This window comes from Condylostylus longicornis, unplaced genomic scaffold, assembly GCF_029603195.1.
Source record: "Condylostylus longicornis isolate FDR11 unplaced genomic scaffold, ASM2960319v2 ptg000010l, whole genome shotgun sequence".
In the NCBI taxonomy this organism is placed as follows: domain Eukaryota; kingdom Metazoa; phylum Arthropoda; class Insecta; order Diptera; family Dolichopodidae; genus Condylostylus; species Condylostylus longicornis.
Window position 1 is genome coordinate 22,567,634 of NW_026577979.1, and position 19,617 is coordinate 22,587,250.

The 19,617-nt window shown below is 25.4% G+C and overlaps 1 protein-coding gene across 10 annotated transcripts in view; it reads right to left on the minus strand.

The window, feature by feature from the left end:
• Positions 1-1,484: 1,484 nt before the first annotated feature.
• The window catches only part of LOC129619114 (disintegrin and metalloproteinase domain-containing protein 11), a 417,704-nt gene continuing 399,571 nt past the window's right edge, over positions 1,485-19,617 (minus strand). For 2 of the 10 annotated variants that reach the window (XM_055534202.1, XM_055534200.1), the window contains 3 exons: positions 10,286-11,036; positions 9,013-9,354; positions 1,485-2,325 (listed from right to left, as the gene is read on the minus strand). In XM_055534202.1, the coding sequence (XP_055390177.1) occupies positions 1,890-2,325; positions 9,013-9,354; positions 10,286-11,036 (1,529 nt within the window). In that variant the 3' untranslated portion in view covers positions 1,485-1,889. The other 8 variants (XR_008697842.1, XM_055534204.1, XM_055534205.1 and 5 more) reach the window with 8 other exon arrangements.

Sequence of the window (19,617 nt, forward strand, 5' to 3'; positions counted from 1 at the left end):
GATATGTATGTATATAAGCGACATTACTAATGATAAGTCGACATGCTACTAATACATACATAATTCTTGAAATTGATCTGACCCAAGTCATGTTACAGATCAATTTTAGGAATTTTGCAATTGAATTAGAAGAGTTTTTCCCTTGTGTAATTGGTTGTTCATAAATAGAATAAGAAAAGGAGGATACAGGACAGGTAAAACTGCTTAAGTTTGAATTAGTATTTTTGAGAAAATTAAGATAGGGAAACTTTTTTTGCAAAGTTTAATTTTTTTTACAATTAAATGTATACATAGTATGTACAATATATATGTACATACTTATATGTTTTTTGATGTTTAAATCAGAAGTTTTATTTGGAAAATACAATTTTTTTCAGAAATTTTGAGCGGTACGAACGAAATATATATATAAATGTACTCATATAGATACATACGTATGTTAAAATCAAAAAGTACGTTTTTTGAATTAAAGCATTTTTTCTTTCTCTTTAAATATTTAAAAAATGGAAACTTGCAAAAATTATCAATATACATAATTAATAAAAAATGTTTTGAGAATCTATGGACTATTTTAAACTATCTTTGATAAAGCTATATACATATATATATATATGTATCTATTAGGCCATTAAGATCCGGCTGTAAATCAAAATTAATTTCCGAATTTTTATGAAAACCGCAAAGGTTGTTGAAGATTATTTGCGTTTATTAATATTTTAACTATGTTGATTCTACATGTTGTTTGAATATTTAAACGATAATTTTTAGGGTTCGAAAAATTTTTTAGTGCAGTACTTCAGAATACTTCGGAATATAATACATTAAAAATTGTTTTTGCATTATGATAGATATATGTATATGACATAATTTTGTTTTATATGGCATGAGCGTTTTTACACAATAATACGATCAAAAGATTTTTTGTTTTTAGTTTTTGAAATTTGATATTAATATGAAGCTTACCAAATTACTCAATTTCAATTCAATTCGATTTAATAATAGAAATTATTGATGTCTAATTTATTTTGAAATAAAGCTGACATTTCGTATACAAACAAATTCATCATAATAAACAAATAAAAGCACAATTTTTTTAAAAAATTCAAAGTGGTATACGGTTTTGAGTGAACCGTATATATAATTTTGAAATTCAAAATTAATTATATACGGTTTTATGATGTTTTTGTATGTGTATTGGAAATAAAATTTTAATTCATAAATATTAATTACCTTTAATTTCTATTAAATAAAGAATAAATAAAAATTAATTAAAATATTCATAAATTATGACAGTATACAAAAGAAAAATCAAATATCAGGTAATAAATTTTCTTTTATATTTTATTTTAGTAATTCCTATATATTACACTTTAATAAAATAAAAATTAAATATACAGATATAAAATTGTCATTTATTATATAAATCTATGTATATTATACGAAAATCTTCAACAATAATAAATTATTTAAATTAATCAACAACTTTTTTATCTGGAACGAAATCTAAATAAAAATTAATTTGATATTTTTTATACTTAAAAATTATTTTGTATCGTTTTATACTTAAATAAAAATTATTTCTAATTTTTCTCAATACGACTTCTTTTTTATACAATTTTATGTAATTTAAAAATTTAATTTTTTTTATATTTTTTTCATTTTTTTCATTAATATTTTCATTATCTAATTTTTTTGTCTGTTTATTTAACACTTTATGTTTTCTTCAAAAAAAAATTGTTTTTAAATATTTTCTAAATCTACTATATAATAATTTTATAATAATGTAATAATTTTAATGTATATATATATGTATGTATATTAGTATTTTTATTATATTAAAATCACATGGAATGGTCGGGGGTCGGTTCAGTATACCCCAATAGTTATTATCAGTGTTTATATTCGGGATATCGGCCATTCTCCATTAATTGTCCGTCTTCTTGATTTGTATCTATTATATGACTTCGTCTCTGTATTGTTGATGGTTGTATAACACTGCCACTGCTTTCCGTTTCCGTTGATGGTGGCGATGGGTAATAATCCCTCTGATTTACATTTAGACCATTTGTATGGTTGCTGGTAGTGACCATTCCACTCAGTGATGACGTTTCGCCGCCGTGATGGTGTGCAATACCCGATTGCTGTTGTTGCTGTTGTTGGGTTTGTGTAATTGTTGGATCTAGTATACCACTTTGGTTGATATTTAATTGTCCCTGTTGAACCGATTGACCCGGGGATGTACCTTGATGATCCAACACCACCACGGAAACTACATCCTCACTCGCCCATCGGGCTAATTGTTGTTGAGCTTGAATAAAGTCATCACTAGAAAATAGTAATCATAACAAGAACACGATATACGAAAACCAAACCAAATTAACATAACAGAAAAACTAAAACATAAAACTAAACTAAAATTAAAAACTAATGAGAATAACTAAAAGGGTTAATCAAACAAAAAAATATTTTTTTTAATTTGTATGTTAAAATACGTATGTACAATAATTAAAGTGGCGAGAATAAGATGGAAGATATATAGGAAGGGAAGTAAAAGAACAAACAAAAAGAAAAAAAGGAAAAAAAAGAATTATACATTATTAAAATTGGAGGGTTTTTGTTAAAATTTATTTCAACAATAAAAAAATTTTAAGAGAATGTTTGCAAAATAAAAAATTAAAAAAAAGAACCAAACTATCAATAAAAAATTAAAACAAAAATTTTTAAGATGCGAATAAGATGCATTCAAAAGCGCAAAATGAATCAATGGGTAACTGTTAAGCAATTTAAAAATGGTAATAAGAAATAAGAATTACATATACATACACAATTAATAAAAGAATCCAAAATTTGCTGATTATTCTTCCATAAATAATGTATGTTTAAATTTTATATTGGAAAAACAATTACACTATTTTACAGCAAATAATGAATACTTTTTCAATTCATTTTAAATTGAGCCAGTTGATTTTTTTTATTGAAAGTGTTTGTTGACTTTTTCTTAGTTTTGATAATTCTACTTATATTAAAAAGCGCGTTTGACAAGGTGTGTGAATTTTATTTATGTAAACTAACAATTCTAAATGCATGTATATATCATTTGACAAGTTCATAAACTGATATTTTACTTTAAAATGTTGAATAGGTCATGGGCGACACGTTTGTTAATCTTAAAACACACAAAATTAAATTTTTTATGTTAAAATTTGTTTCTACTTGAAAAAATTATATATGTAAAAGTATTTGTTATATTTAAGGAGATATTAAAACATTATTTTATATAATACTTAAATATTTATCTAAGATTTGTGTTATTCTAATAAGCTACACTTATTAATTAACATTTATTTAACAATTTGCAATATATTAGCAAAGTGGTTGGAAGGAAAAGGTAAATTTCTTATTTGTAATTAAATTCAGAAAACAAAACAAGTAAGTTGTCAAGAAAACTTAATCATACCTTTTAAAAAATTAACGTAGTTAAGAGACACTCTAGGGGCATGAAGTAGCAATGTGACCTATCTTAAATAAGTCCACTTCTCAATGAAAAGTATCATACAACACTTCCTGAGTGAACTAGTTGGTAGTCGACGGTGCAGTGACTACTGCGAACAGTTTTCCTCTGACACCAAGTAACCTCAGAGGGTATTTATACTTTGTAGTGCCATGCGTCTTTTTCACGAACAAGAAAAACAAAACAAGGCCAACAACGAATCGGGTCTGAACCTTCTTGGGTCTTTGCAGTGGAGGTGGTATAGGATTGTGGCCAAGACTTTAGACCTTGCATTCTAATAAGAAAGCATATTAGATTTGTTTTTAAGTATTTAAGAATACATGAATAACGCAGGGACATGAGTGTGGAAGAAGTGGTGAAATCAGTGTATTCGAATTTTGCAGAAAATGGAGTAACCGCCGGTGGAAATACAAAGCCTGGGAGGGTATTGCGGGGAGTGCAAGTGGATTTTCTTTGTGGTATACGAGGCAAAGGCGCATCAAGAGGCGGTGAGCTGTAGAGATACTAATAAAAGAGGTTGCCCTCATTAGCATTTTTGATACGGGAAAACTTAAAAATATTTTATGTAGGAAATACCTCAACTTGTATTGCTAGAGTTAAAAAAAATGTTAGACATCATATTCGGCAGCTCGAATTCGGATGTGCAATTAACGATTGGTTTCTGCGGAGGTCTCCATGTTTGATCACAGAATTGTCCTTCCGAAATCCTCCAATTTGGGAGAAATACAAGGAGTGCTTAAACGAGTGAATTCGGGAATGGTTTCAGGGAATGTTGCGAGCCATCCTCTGGCCCTTACTGAGCCCAAATATTGGACATTTGAGGAACGATGTCTGTGAACGTTTAACAAGGCCAGACGAGTAGGAGCTTGGGAGATCAGGAGTACTAGAGAGAAAAATGAATGACCTGTAATAAGGAGATCCATATGGCTAATCACAGAAGTTTCAGGACTTTCTGCGATTTTTTTTCATGTATTACATGTTATATTGAAGTTTCAATGGCAATAGATTTGAATATATCTACGTGTATGTATAGCTACTTTACATTCAAAAAACAGCAACTTTGACATGTAATAATGATATAAATGATATTACATAATATAATATAGTTTCAATGTAATCCTGATCAATGACACGCCATGTCAATGCCGAAAAATTTTTTTTACATAAAGAATGAAATTTTTTATGATATCCAATTTTTTCATATCAACTGTTTTAGTTCAATATATTTTAATTTTTAATTTGAATTAAGTATGACTAAAGATTCAAGGTAAACTAAAATATTTTTCAAATTTAATTGGGATTTCGAAATAACTTTAAAGTAGAATTGAAATATTGTTATTCAAAATGTATTCAAATATATTCTACATAATTTTTAAACTTCATCCCAAACACTCATGCTGAGTTCGCAATATATATTGCTTTAGTTTTCGACAAAAAGAACGTTTACAACACGATAACGTTTAAGTTATCAAAAGTAAACCTTAAAAAAATTACGAGTATTATTTATAACACATATTATAAGTAACGCAACATGAATAATTTGGAAAAAATATAAATTAAAATTGTAAAGACTGAACAAGGTTTCACCAAGAAATATAAACATAGTAAAGTTGTGTAAAACGAATGGTTTGTAATGTAGCACTTTTTCCTTCAGCAAGTGAAAATACTGCTTTTAAAAACAACCTATGTACATATACTTACTGAATACACTATTAAAATCACTTTCATTCTTTATTCGATTTGCATACATTTAGGATGAGTTATGTATTCAATCGTTGAAATTAAATAAAAAATTTAAAGGCGTTAACTTGAGAGGGTGTAGAGATGGAAAAAAATTTTCTTCTAAAAAATGAATTATTTTGTTAGTGTCTAAAAGTTGTTAAAATTTCAGACTTTTACCATCTAAGGTCTAGACAAAAAACGACATCAAAAATTTAGAAAAAAAGCGTATTTTAGATAACGGTAAATATTAACTGCAATTTTGTTTTTTTGAATTTCAGATGCGTTATGCCGCGGTAGAAGAAGCAAGTCACTACTTTTGAGCTTTTGCAAAACTTGAAAAATGCTTACCGTTTCATTGAAATTAATAGATGGTAAAAATTTTCTTCTACGACAATAAGTTTTTAGTAAATATCTATGTACGAATAAAATTTCAGTTTCTATCTTCAATGTAGAAGTTTTGTAAACATGTCCACGGATGGACTGACGGACTAACGGGCAGAGTGAAACTAATAAGCACTTTTTTTCAAAAATTTTCTTAGGAAAGTGCTAAGAAAAAAAAATAAATACCTATAAACATGTACGATATTACATTTTTAAAGTTGGATATTACAATATTAATGTAAATGATATAGCCGCGACATTGAAGTTTTGCAAAATTTAGCTACTCTCATATTTTTTGAAAACAACAAGTTAAAATTTGGCGAAAACTGTGAATATATTTGCAAAAAGTTGTCGAAGAGAATCGCTTTTCTCTTCTTCTTCCTAGGTAAAAACATAATTTTTAGTACTTTTCTAAAAATTTTTTGAAAAAAAGTGCTTATTAGTTTCACTCTCTCCGTTCGTCCGTCCGTGGACACTTGTTTTGCTTACAAAATTTTTACACCCTTGAAGATAGAAAGCTTAAATTTAATACGTACATAGATCTTTACTAGACTTATTTCCGTAGAACAAGTTATACCCACCCCAAAACCCTAAAAATGGCATTTTTTAACTATTTGTTGCAATGAAACCATAAGCATTTTTGAAACTTTGCAAACCCAGAAAGGCAGTGGCTTGTTTCCTCTAGCGCGGTATACTATAGTTAAACTTTAGAAAAACAAAATGGCCGTTCAAGTTTACCGTTATCTAAAGTCCTTTTTTTCCAAATTTTTGATTTCATTTTTCTTCTAGACCCCAGCCTGTAGAAGCTTGAAATTTTAAGGGCTTGAAATTTAAGAAATTAACAAATAGTTCATTTCGTTAGAGGAAAATTTTGTTCCATCTCCACCCCCTCTCAAGCTATCGCCTCTAGAATTTTGTAAAATTTGAATTTTTGACACCTTATATTTCCGAAACCGCAAGCTTTTTCAAATTTCTATAAACGCAAAAAGCTAACGGTAAATTCCCTGATATTAAAAAATATAATTATTTTTCTTAACTCACACAATTAAATCTTAAAACCGAGCATTATGTTAACCCCAGTTTATATTAATTTTTGCTTTATTTCAAAGACTGCATAAATCATTCATCCTAAATATATGCAATCCTAGAAATAGTTTTGTATATGAATGAAAACAATTTTAATAGTATGATAGCTATACTTAGACTGTATTTAAAAGCAGAATTTTCACTTGTTGAAGGGAAAAGTGCTACAATACAAACCATTGGTTTGACCCAACTTTATTTTTAATCAGACAGAATAAGAACGACTGAGAGGACGAAAGTGTTATAAAGGTATAGAAAGTATTAAAGTCTCTCAAATTGGATCAATAATAATAACATATTTGAATTTAACACAATTTAACAGATTGAAAGTTTTAAACTCATAAATTGGTAAATTCCCTAGTAATGATAGGACATGTAGAGTGAGTGCAGTGATCGTGAGCCAGTCGGCTAAAGTGGATCAATATTATGTCAAAAAAAACTACACACGTATTATCTTATCTATGTATGTCAAAACATGCAGAATTATATTAATAAAAAAAATTATTACCCGGCATTGCTGTAATTTGCAGTGCGCGAAGTGTTTTTAGAAAAAATCTTGTAAATTTTAACGGTAGCATTTTTTTATGTTTTTCAGTTTTGTGTACCCTTACAGTAAAATCGGTTTCTGTGAAACAAGTATTTTTTGTTATATCAAAATTCTGTTTAGAAGAATTTTCTGTTCAGAAGAATATGTGAGTATTTAATTTGATTATAAAATTTAAATTTTTTTTTAAACATCGAAATTTTGTGTATTGTGGAACATTATGCTTCGGGTATTTTGGCTTAAATCTTTATTTGAAACCACTTCGAAGAACCTTAATTTGCACTTTATTGTATCGTACAATTTGTTAGTTAAGGATATTTCCCGAAGCAGAGGGAAAAATTATTTCTGTTTCTCTATTTCTCATGTGTAATTTTTCACGATTCAATATTTAGATGAGAAGAATGTTAGATTTACTATAATTTGTAGATGGAGAAAGATGCATACATCCCTCACTGCTTGAATTGTATAAATCAAAAAAATATCATATATTTTAGTACAGAACTAAAATAGGTGATTTAAATGTATAATGATTCCTTTACGAGTATATTATCAATATTTATGCTTTTTTGAGGTACTTTGGGAATAGTGCTTTAGATAAAAAATTACAGGTAACACCTTGATTTTAATTGTTTAATTAGTTTTGTATGAAATTTCGATTAATTTTATTATTTTAACTTACATAACTGACCCAATAAGAATGTTTTTTTTAATAAAAACCTAATATTTTAACAAACATTTACATTTAAAAACAAGCTTAAACCATGGCCCTTTTTATGAAAAAATTATTGTACGATATACGATACTGCCAATAGTGTAAAAAACGCTTTTAAGTGTTTTTTTATTTTTATATTTTTCTTGTATAAATAATTTTAAAATTATTTGTATAGCTATTCAAATATAAAAAGTTTTTTTTTAGAGTACAGGATTTCTCATATGAAAGTGACTTAGAATTCCATTTAGGTATACTTAGGTAAAATTATTAGGTAAAACTTTTGTATGCAGATAATGGTCACAGCCCAACAGGTTCCAGGTTACGAAAACTTAAAGTGAACTATTTTTTTACATTGTGAAATTTTAAATAAAACTTCACTCCTGTGTTAGATAGACGTGTGAATAAATATTTTGACCTGGTTAGTGAAATACCAAATTAAAGCTCAGTTAGCAGGGTCGTCAGCTGTGCTCAAATTACCGAAAGTTATGATTTCATTGAAATATGCTACATTACATAAAAATTAAGTTGTTTTAAAGTGATGAACCAATTTTTAAAAATGAAAAGTTGAACCAACAAATTTTTCGAATTGTAAGGTCGTACGATTCAAAAGTTTGAAAATATAAGTAATGAAAATATTTATTAGAAGGCCTTTGTGCTGATGCTTTCAAATCATGTTAAATCAATGATCAGACACTGGACTAGAGTTATACTTAAAATTTCAAAAAGTAAAAGCCATCGAGATTGATTTTAAGTTCTTTAACTTTTAAGGGGCGGTTAAGCTGTGAACATCCTCTCCATATAATAGTTTAACCAACTCATGGAAGTCTATACAATTTTATATAGAAGTGCACTTAGATACGTTCACCCTGCATTCATCGAGTTTATCGTTTCATAATGCTGCTAAAAAATGAGAGCGATATCTATCGTTTATTATACATTGTGTATTGGATTTTCTCATAATAAGGGCCTACATTTTAATAGAATAAAATTTGACACCAATTGAAATTTCATATCAAATAAAATACAAAGGTACTTAAAAAATTTTGCAACAAAACCTACCTTTCACTATCTGGTGTTTCGCGGTCGATTCGGGCATCTACAGTCCTATCATGATGATCGGCACTTTCGTAGATGCCCTCTTCATCTTGATGTAGATGAGTATGCGAAGAATGGTGTGATGAATGCGGTCCGTGTGATGGATGACCGTGCGCATGCGAATGGTGCGTATGATGGCCAAAAGCGTGAGGTGAATGGGATTGATGTGGATGTCTATTTGCTGGTGGATGCCTATACCTTCCATATACAAATCGACTTTCATCGTCTGAACGAGGACGACATCGACTGCTATAAGACGGATGAATTGTTGCTGTTTTCTGTGATTGTGCTAATTGTTGATTAGAGCTAAAATAAATTTAAATCATTGTTATTTTAAAGTTTCGATTTAATTTTGAATTGAAAAGCAATAACACATAATGAGATAAAATAACAGTAAAAAAAATAAAAGTAAATTTGATTATATAATTGAAATGAAATAAATAAATACTTTTACTTGAATTTTTTATTTTAGGGTTCGTTGTTTTTTTGGTGCAGGGAACTTCTGAGATAGTGTAAGATTTAGTTATTTTACTATTATATTCTGATAATAATTCGCTCCAAGTAAAATGTTAGAAAAATCTTACACTACAAACAAACATAAAATGAATGAACTATTTGCAAACGCGATCATTGGTTTGTATTTATTTGCTATAATATGATGATTTTTTGTCGACCGAAGAGAATTTAGATGTTTATTTCTTTCCGTTAGTAAAATTTTTTCAAAGAGAATGATTTATGCTAATGGTATAGAAATATAATAAAATTCTATTTGTTACTTCTTGGAAATCAAAAGACTTACTAGAATTAAATAATTTGAAAAACATCAGTAAAGTTATGGGTTTTAATTTTAGGAAAAACTGAAGATTTTAAAAGCTGTGATTAAATGTTTGAGTATTGCTCAGAATTACGCAACACTTAGAAAAAGCCTATCTATAGCTCAATTCAATACCTAAATAAATTTTAATATAGTATTCAATTTATTAAAGGGCGGTTTCTTACCTATAATTTTCTGCTAAATCTCACTAATTTTACTTTGTACCACCTATTTTTAAAGATAAACCAAACGTCTTCCAAATAAAATTTATATAAAAAAAAAAGAAAATTAAGTAAAAATAAAATAAAAAAAGTACAAAATAATATCACATTGACAAAGTAAATATAATATTATATGTATTTCATTTATTAAATTAAAATTTAAAGTAAAAAATATTCAAAAAAAATATTACAAAATACTAACCCTTGGGAGGATTCACTACATGCTGCTGAACTGTCTAATCTATAATGTCGATCTGCTTCTGTTTCAGACATTCTTATATCTTCAGAGCCACTTGGGCTCATATGTCTTGACGAATGATGTTCTAATTGTCTAATTAAATCTTCTAAATTTCGAATACGTAGTGGACCAGTTGATGGTGCATCATCTTCTACATCTTGTAAACCATGCTGTGATTGTGGTTGTTGTGATGATGGACGATGATGATGCAATAATTGTGTTTGACCACTTAAACCACCACTACCACCTAAACCACCACCTACGCCACCACCTCCGCCACCGCTACCAACACCTATACCACTTCCTCCATCTACCATCATATGTGCTTGGTTAATATCGCATATATTCTCTTTAGAACTTGATTTTGAACCACGTTTGTAATCTGAATAATTTAATGTTGCTGAAGTACATTCTTGTAATGTTTTACGTAACATTTCTTCACTTAAACTACCACTACCAACTGGAGTATTACCAGCACCAGTACCACGATGAGAAGCTGCATTACGTAGAGCTTCTAATATATCCTCATGATAACCATTTAAACTTTTTAATGTACGTTCTACTTCAGAGGCAGCAGCACCAGATGTTGCCGATACTAATGTATCTTGTTGAGCAATCAATTCTAAATTATCTGATTGACCGTCTTCACCCCATTTATCTTTTAATTGTTCACCTAATACCAGACCGTATCCATGTTTTTTCAGTATTCCTTTTTCTAAGATATCATAATAGATCAAATATATTTGTATTAAACATGATGTCATTGCATAAGTAAGCCACACAATGTAGTTTAGTTGAGTTTTGAGAAAAAGTTTTAATGGCCGCAATTTTTTTGTTATAAAAAAGAGAAGTAACGATATAAAAAAAACAAAGATAAAAAAAAAGAAAAAGACAAAACGAATAATATGGAGAATCAAAAAAAGAAAAAGAAAAAGATATAATTTTAAAAAGTTAATTTTTATTATCTAAAAAAAATATTTATATTTAAAATATTTATAAATTGACTTTTTTTGAAACCATTAATAGTTGCAAAAAATATAAGTCTTTATTTATAATATTTAAAAAGTAACTTAATTACATTCATAAATTGTATATTATGGGATACATATATAAAATGTATTAAATACATATTTATAATATTAAAAAAACAACAAAATAAGAAACATGTGCAAAGTATTTTGTAATTCAAAAAATTCAAAAGATTTGAAAAGTGCTTGAAAAAAATTATTTTGTGCAAATATTTAAAATTTAAATTGCATTAAAAACTTGTTTAGAAAAACAGAATAAAAATTATTTGTTTATTATTTAAATAGCAAAATGTTTGTGCTTAATATTTATATTTATTTTGAATTATAAATAATAAAAATAATATTTGTATTATAAAGAAACAAATTTTAAAAAATAATTATTCAATATTATAATATTAGAGATTTTCATAAACAAAATACAGTAACAAAATAACAGGAACGTAATATAATTTTGAGATTTGTGTGAAGGTGAAAGCAGTACAAATGATTTAGATGCTTTAGTAAAATAATAACAATTTGACCTTTCACGGGATCGAATTAAATTTTGACTCTGGTAACTTAATAAAAAATAGTAAGCGTTTTTTTTTCATCAAAAATCGTTATTTAATTTTTTTACCAGTTGTATTATTTATTTATATACATATGTATATGGTTATACAATGCTTGTAATTTCTAGTTTGTGAAGGGGCTGGCATTTCATGTATTTTGTTGAAAACTTAGAAACATTTATGAACCTTAATATAGGGTAGTTGTTCTATACAATATCGCGATTCAATGTGTTTATAAAAATCTCTGTCATGTATAACAGATTTACATTTTAACAATTTATAATATAGTCGCTTAATTTTATATTTTTATGTGCTCAATACTGTTTGTTTATACTTGTAGTACAATAAAAATATTAAAAAAAAAATGATTATTATTCAACCTAAATATATTATATATCTTTATTTATATACACCCTTATTATAACTAATTATTTATGTTATATACATTGGTAAATAAAATATTAAAATAGAAAGTATATGTAAATGATATTTAGTCAGTATATATGTATATTAATCTATTGAATATGTTATACATAGCTAAAAAAATGACCCATTTCAGCGTCAATGAACAAATTAATTTCATTTATTTATATATGTTATACTTAATGTATTTTGTTTTTATTTATATGTACATTTATGGTGCCTTATTAAACATTAATATTTTTCTAATTTTTATTTACAAAATTTATATTTATATTCGGTTTGTTAATACTATTATTAAAATTAACTTTATATAAAAGAAGAAGAAGGAAAAAGATATTATATATAATAAAATATAATGTAATAAAAGTTGTATTTGGTATTTAAATAATTTTTACAGGAAATCCTTACTCAATTCAATTTAATTTTCTCAATCAAAATAATAAAATTAAAATTAAGATATTTTATCTAATTATTATCAAAATTTTTCAATCGAAAGTATATTTTATACGAATATGTAAACGAAAAAAAAAAAAATTTTTAACAATTAACTATTAATACAAATTCTTAGTTTATAAATGTTTATATATATGCTATATACATATATATACAGTTATAAAAATCATATTATCAATATATGCAATAATCAATAATTTGAATTATGATGGATTAATATAATCGAGAATAGGTAGACGTTAGCTCTTTAAAATAAAGTGAAAATTTTTGTATATAATGAATACTTATTTATAATAACGTATATTATTAATATGAATTAAATATGTATATGTATGTACATAAACATATCAATCTTAATAAGCATTTTGATATCTTGGAATATGATATGTTGGAAATATTCTTAGTTTAAGAAAAGACTAAAAGCAATTTACGGTATTGTATAATCTACATCTACACAGATTATGTATTTCGTGTTCTGCTTGTATCATAGTTGAAAAACTATACTTAATTACACGCTGAGTAACACGAACAAATTATGTATTATAGTAACAGTAACAAAAAATGTGAGAGAGAGAATTTAAAATCTTTATTTCTCGTTATTCTTCATACCTCCTTAATTACAAATAAAACAGCTTTGGTATGTAGTTACATTTGTATAAATTATTTTACTCTTAGTAGATTTGCTTATATAAAATTTAGACTACGATATAAAATTTATGTTTGCCAATATTAATATTAAAGGTTTTACTTACAAAACTCTAAAATTAGTTATTCATTTAGCCGAAGCTATTTAATTTTTGTATGAATAAACATAATGTAATAATAAAACATTTTACAAAAGGTTTCTTGGATAATACGCTGCATGTTTGCATTTTTTTTTTTAATATGTACATATTTAAAATAAGCATTAGTATAAATATAAGTAATTAAATAAATAAGCATAAGTAAAACAGGGAAGGATACTAGAAATTGTAGTTTTGAATTTACGTTTGCGAGACACTTATATATAAAAGAAACGAATCACAAAACAACAGCAGATAATTTAAATATTTTAAAAAAATCTAACAGTTGAAGAGAAATTTCCGAGGGTATATAGATATATAAATCCAATAAGGATTATTCTTTACAAGCCAACTACACAGATGGTGGTAATGCGCGTCAATTGTCTCCTTAATTTAATATCTGGACAATTTTTACAATATTCATTTTAGGTTTTAGCATAACAATAAAAAAAACAAGTAAAAGTATGTGTAGCTTAATAATGAAAATTCTTTTATATATAAAGAAATTGCTAATTTGTTGTCTCAATAAAAGAAAATACCATAGCTTTAATAAAGCGCATGTAGCGCGCGGAATTATACATATGAATTGTATACAAGTATGAATTTAGTTATCAAATTGAAGCAATTATTCAAAAAGTTAAAGTTTAAATTTTCCAATAGGTATTCATATCCTATAAATTTTTAAAATTAAGTCAGAATTTCTGTGCAGCTCTCATAGTATAATACAAATGCTCACTTTTTCTTTGAAAATTAACTTTCTTTATAAATTTTTATTATATTTAATGATGAACATATTGATGTATTATTATTATTTAAATGTAATAAAAACACAATTAATAAAATAAGAAACAACAAAAAAATGAAAAAAGAAAATGTAATAAAGTGTATTGAAAAACAAAATAAATCGAATTATGTAATAATAGAAATATAATGGTTTTTTTTTAGAAATGAAAATTTTATCTTCAAAACTTTTAATTAATATTTTAACAAAATATTCTATAATAATCCTTTGCGTATTCATTTTCTATATTGAAAACTAAATATTAATGATATTAATTAACAACATGTTTATATATACATACACACACATACATATATATATATATCTATATATATAAATATATATATATATAAATATATATATATATATATATATATATATATATATATATATATATATAATATATATATATATATATATAAATATATTTATTAATACATATGTATATGCGTTTACGAAAATAATTTTCAATTAAGGCTTACCAAATTTCAAAAAACATGTAAAATTATACATTTATATTAATTAAAATGCGAAATGTTTGAATTTGAACAAATAAAATTAAACAAAAAAGAAATTAAGGTTTAAATTAATTGAAGTTATGTAATTAGTAAAATAACATAAGAGTTATATGTATATACATATATAAGTATATAAGTACTGTGTATAAGTACTATATAATGAATATAAGATGCTTTATTTTAATTTTTAAATAATATTTAATTTTTTATATAAATTGTGATGTGTGCAATCCTACCATTATTGCTAAACATCATTTATATATTTATACATATTTTTAAACTTATATCTAACATAATAAATTAATATTTTAATTTCAATCTCAAATTATATAAAAGACCTCTCTGATTTTGATTTTGTATATATATAATATATTTGAATTATTTTTCATCTGCATTATCTACAATACATATACAATCATTTTCTTTGGAAATAAAATAAACTTATCCGCTTTTTTTGTATATAGTTAAGGAATTATTAAAGTATGGCAATTTTTAAGGCATTTTGTGTTAATGAATTTTATAACAAAAAAAAATTTTTTTTTAATTTAATTTTCTAATTTAATATTTTTTTTTGTAAATAGTTAATTATAGAGAATTTAAAACAAAATTTGTATTATCCGAAAGAAGTTGTGAGTAGCTTTACAAAACATTTTCAATTTAACTTTATACTGTTATTTTCTCTTCTGATTTTCTAAATATGAAAGGATTTGTTTTTTTTTTTTATTTTTTTTTTCTACTTATTTTTTTTTACTTTTACCTCAAAATATCACATATCCTTTGAATGATTGTCGTTATAATAAAAAAGCACACTTATGATAATGTATTTTACAGCTTGGAGTATATTTTGTACTATTGTTTGCCAGGCATGAATTTCCCGGAAACTTAGCTCCCCTTAATATAAGATAACTAGTAGTAGAAGTAGTAGTAGTAGTAGTGGTAGTAGTAGTAGTGATAATAGTAGTCGTCGCTTGTCAGACAAAATATTCTGGAAAATAAACTTAGTAGAGAAAAATTCTAGATTGAAACACACATATAAACAACTCTGGATTTTGTAATTTGTAATTTTTTTTGGACTCACAGCTACAAATTGGCAAAACAAATAAATGATGTTAAGCACATAATGATTGGAATTAAAATTTTGTATATATATATATAAATATATATATATATATATATACATATATATATATGTATATGTATATATATACATATAATAATTTAGTTTGACTAGAAGCCAGGGTCATATTAGTTTTGATATGTAATATAAATTATATAAATATATATGTATATATAAATATGTACATGTATATATGTTAAAGATATATGCATATATATGTATATATACTTATATATTAATATTCATATATAGATATTATAAGGTCAACTACAACTGATCTACATATATAATTTGTATTTTTAAGGTACTTTTCATTAAAAAAATAATAAAATAAATTTTTCTTTTTTGTATTTTATTTTTAATAAAAAATCTTCAATGTTTCCTAGTTATTATTAATAAATATGTATAATAATTTTGTTATCCATCATGTTTTATCTAAACTATATTATATATGTTCAGTTATGTATATATATACATCTATATATACACATAAACTTATTTTGAAAATTAGCATCCATACTTTTAAATTATAAACATATTATATAATTCTATGTAAATACCATTTAGTTGTGTATGTGTTATTTTAGATATACAGAAAATATTTTTAGGTATATAATAAAAAATTAAAAAATAATTTTTTTTATTAGTATGTCTAACTTATTAACACATACATGTTTGCTATATGTATAGGGAAAAGTTAATTATAATATATAGATATATATATATATATGAATATATATGTATATATTATATTATATATACAGTCAGACGGAAAAGTTAAAAAATAGTAAAAAATACTTTATTGAAATTTTTTTAGATAGATAAAAATTATGCAAAAACTTCTTATACTCAAATTAATTTGAACAAATCTCAATATCTTCTTCTGTTATATTATTCAAACTTAACTTTGTGCAGTGACAAACTGAATGTTTTTGGTAATGCAGTTTGCATTTGCAAGCTAAACAAAAGTTAATAAACAAATTTGACATAACAAAATATGTTTGTGTTTTTGTAAAAATTTTGAATTTGATGTTGTATAAATATTGGAAAAACACAAACAAACTTTATGAAGTTGAAAAATTAAAATTGCTTAGTTGAACGAAGTGTTCAAAACTGTCTCAGAGAAGTTTCTTTTTTGACTTATTCATTAGATGGATTTTAAATCAATTACTAAATTTTTCCCGAATTTATTACTTTTAACATAACGTCATTAATATATATTATCGTACTAAAAAATAGCTGAATAATGCTAAAATAAAGTATATGTTTTATGCCAAAAGTTTGGTAAGTCTTATTAATTTTAGTTCAGAAATTGCCAATGTGTATGTATAAATTCAAAAATAGTTAAGTCACAATGCGATAGGAAAACTTATGTACGGCTTTTTTATGGGAGCTCAGAAATTCAGTGTTTTTCAAAGCTGTTGACTGAAGGTTTTCGTTTGACTGTATATATATATAATTATAAACAAGGTACATAGAATAGTCATAGGAAGTAAAGGGGAAAAGTCTTCGCAACTTCCAGGAATACACATTCTTAATGTTGTTTTCGATTTTATAAAATAAACAGTTTTTTTTTTAATTTAATATTAAATTTTGTAACCAATTTGAAAGTTATTTCACGAAAAGACATTTCTAAATAACATTAATAAGAAGGAGGAAGTAATTTTGTTGCAGTTATATTTTTTTTTCAATTTTATATATTTACATAAACAACGAAAATAAAATAAATACATTTAAAAAAATAACTGATACTTTAAAAATGGATTTATATAATTTTTACAAAATTTTTTTAATATTTTTAAACAATTTTAATTGTACTCCTTTTGCCTGCAAATAAATGTTTTAACGTTGCAAAATGAATATTATATAAAGTTAAAATTTTTAATTCATGCCCTAAAATTTTTACTGTCAAATCGTCTACAAAACTAAAATTTTCGATACAATTTCCACACCTCTCATAATAAGTCTAAACTCCAAAAATTTTAATTTGATAAAAAAATAATATAATGTAAAAAATCAAAACAATTACATAACTTACAATATACTCGTATGTAAATTACGTTTTGTAATTATAGTCTTTTCAAAAACACTATGAAGATTTTCTTATTTTTTGTAGTATTTCAGAAGATTTTGCAAAAATTTGTCTTTTAGTTTCACACTGTGCTTGATGAGGCAATAATTTCAACAGAGTAATTGAAACATAGTAACATTTTTTAAATCTAAAGTTATTTAAATACAATTTCTTGACTTAATTAAGCTTATGATTTAGTGTAAACCAATCGACTGCATTTTAACCGATCACATTACATACCCCAAAGTTTGTTATGTCATGCTCAAATTGGTAAAGAAACGCAAATAAACCGTTTGAGAAAGATATTTGTCAGTCTGCCTGCCAGCCTATCTATCTGCCTCAATTTCAACCCACTTGATGTTAATAAAACAAAATTTACTTTGGCCATGTGAAAAATTGATCAATTTTTGGAATATATGTCAGATTTCAGGATTTTTCTGTGGGCCGACATTACGGTTTTGATTATTTGTAATGAGAGAATTTTTGAAATTTTATGTGTAAGCTCCCTTCGATACTATGACGAGCTAGCAAGCTTTTTGAAAAACAATCACCACTACTAGAGCCACAACTCTATTTGCTAGAGTAATTAGTCTTTTTTGACAACAATACTTAACAACAAACTTCTCGGATAAAGTGGATTCGAGAAATTGAAGTTCTACAAAAAACTAAATTTAGTTTTTATAAGTTTTTATCATTTACATATTTCATTTTGTCCATGAATTACATGTAATGAATTAAATGTATAGCTACATATTATCTAACTATTTAGTTTATTCCGCAAGATTAACAATATATAAGAAAACTGAAAAAAACAGAGTTGGAGTCGATGTTGGCCTATCAGCGGTGTAGAAAATTAAGGTAATGAGAAAAGCACAGTCAATAAACTCTCCGATCGTGAGTAGGTTCTCTTACTTGGCCAACATCATGACCCCTGTCGACTAGACTGAAAAAAAAGTGTAGGTTTCAGTCAACATACATATAGCGATTTTCCAATATCCATGACAACAAAATTTAACATAATATTTCGAGATTTAATTTGCTTAATATCGAAAGATCAAAACTTGCAAGCATTCACGGAGTACCTTGAATAATATTGTGGTTAAGAGAAGAACCCATGTGTAAATATTAAAGAAGAACCAATATGATAATATACAGCGCGAAAATTGAAAATGAAGAAATTAAATAATAATGTGGAGTTGAATTTGGAGTTTAGAAAAAACCACAATTAAAGGATTTAAAGCTATCATTACTTTATGATTTGCATATTTGCAGGATTTGCATTACATTCATTTTTTGTAAACAAAAATAAGAAGAACTTGTAAGCAGTTTGAACTTGTACTTATGTCACATTTTTCTTGATTGAATAGTGTAAAATTTTGACTGAAATTCATTTAATTTAAAGTTACTACTTTAAATAACAACAATTTCTCCGAATTCAATTTATTGATAGTGTAATTGTATTTTTGGGTTTTTAGTTGCAATTGTCAGTAATTGAATGTTTTGTTTTTATTATGATAAATTAAAATTTATATCACCTACATTTTAATGGTATTGAAATGAAATATTTTTTGTTTA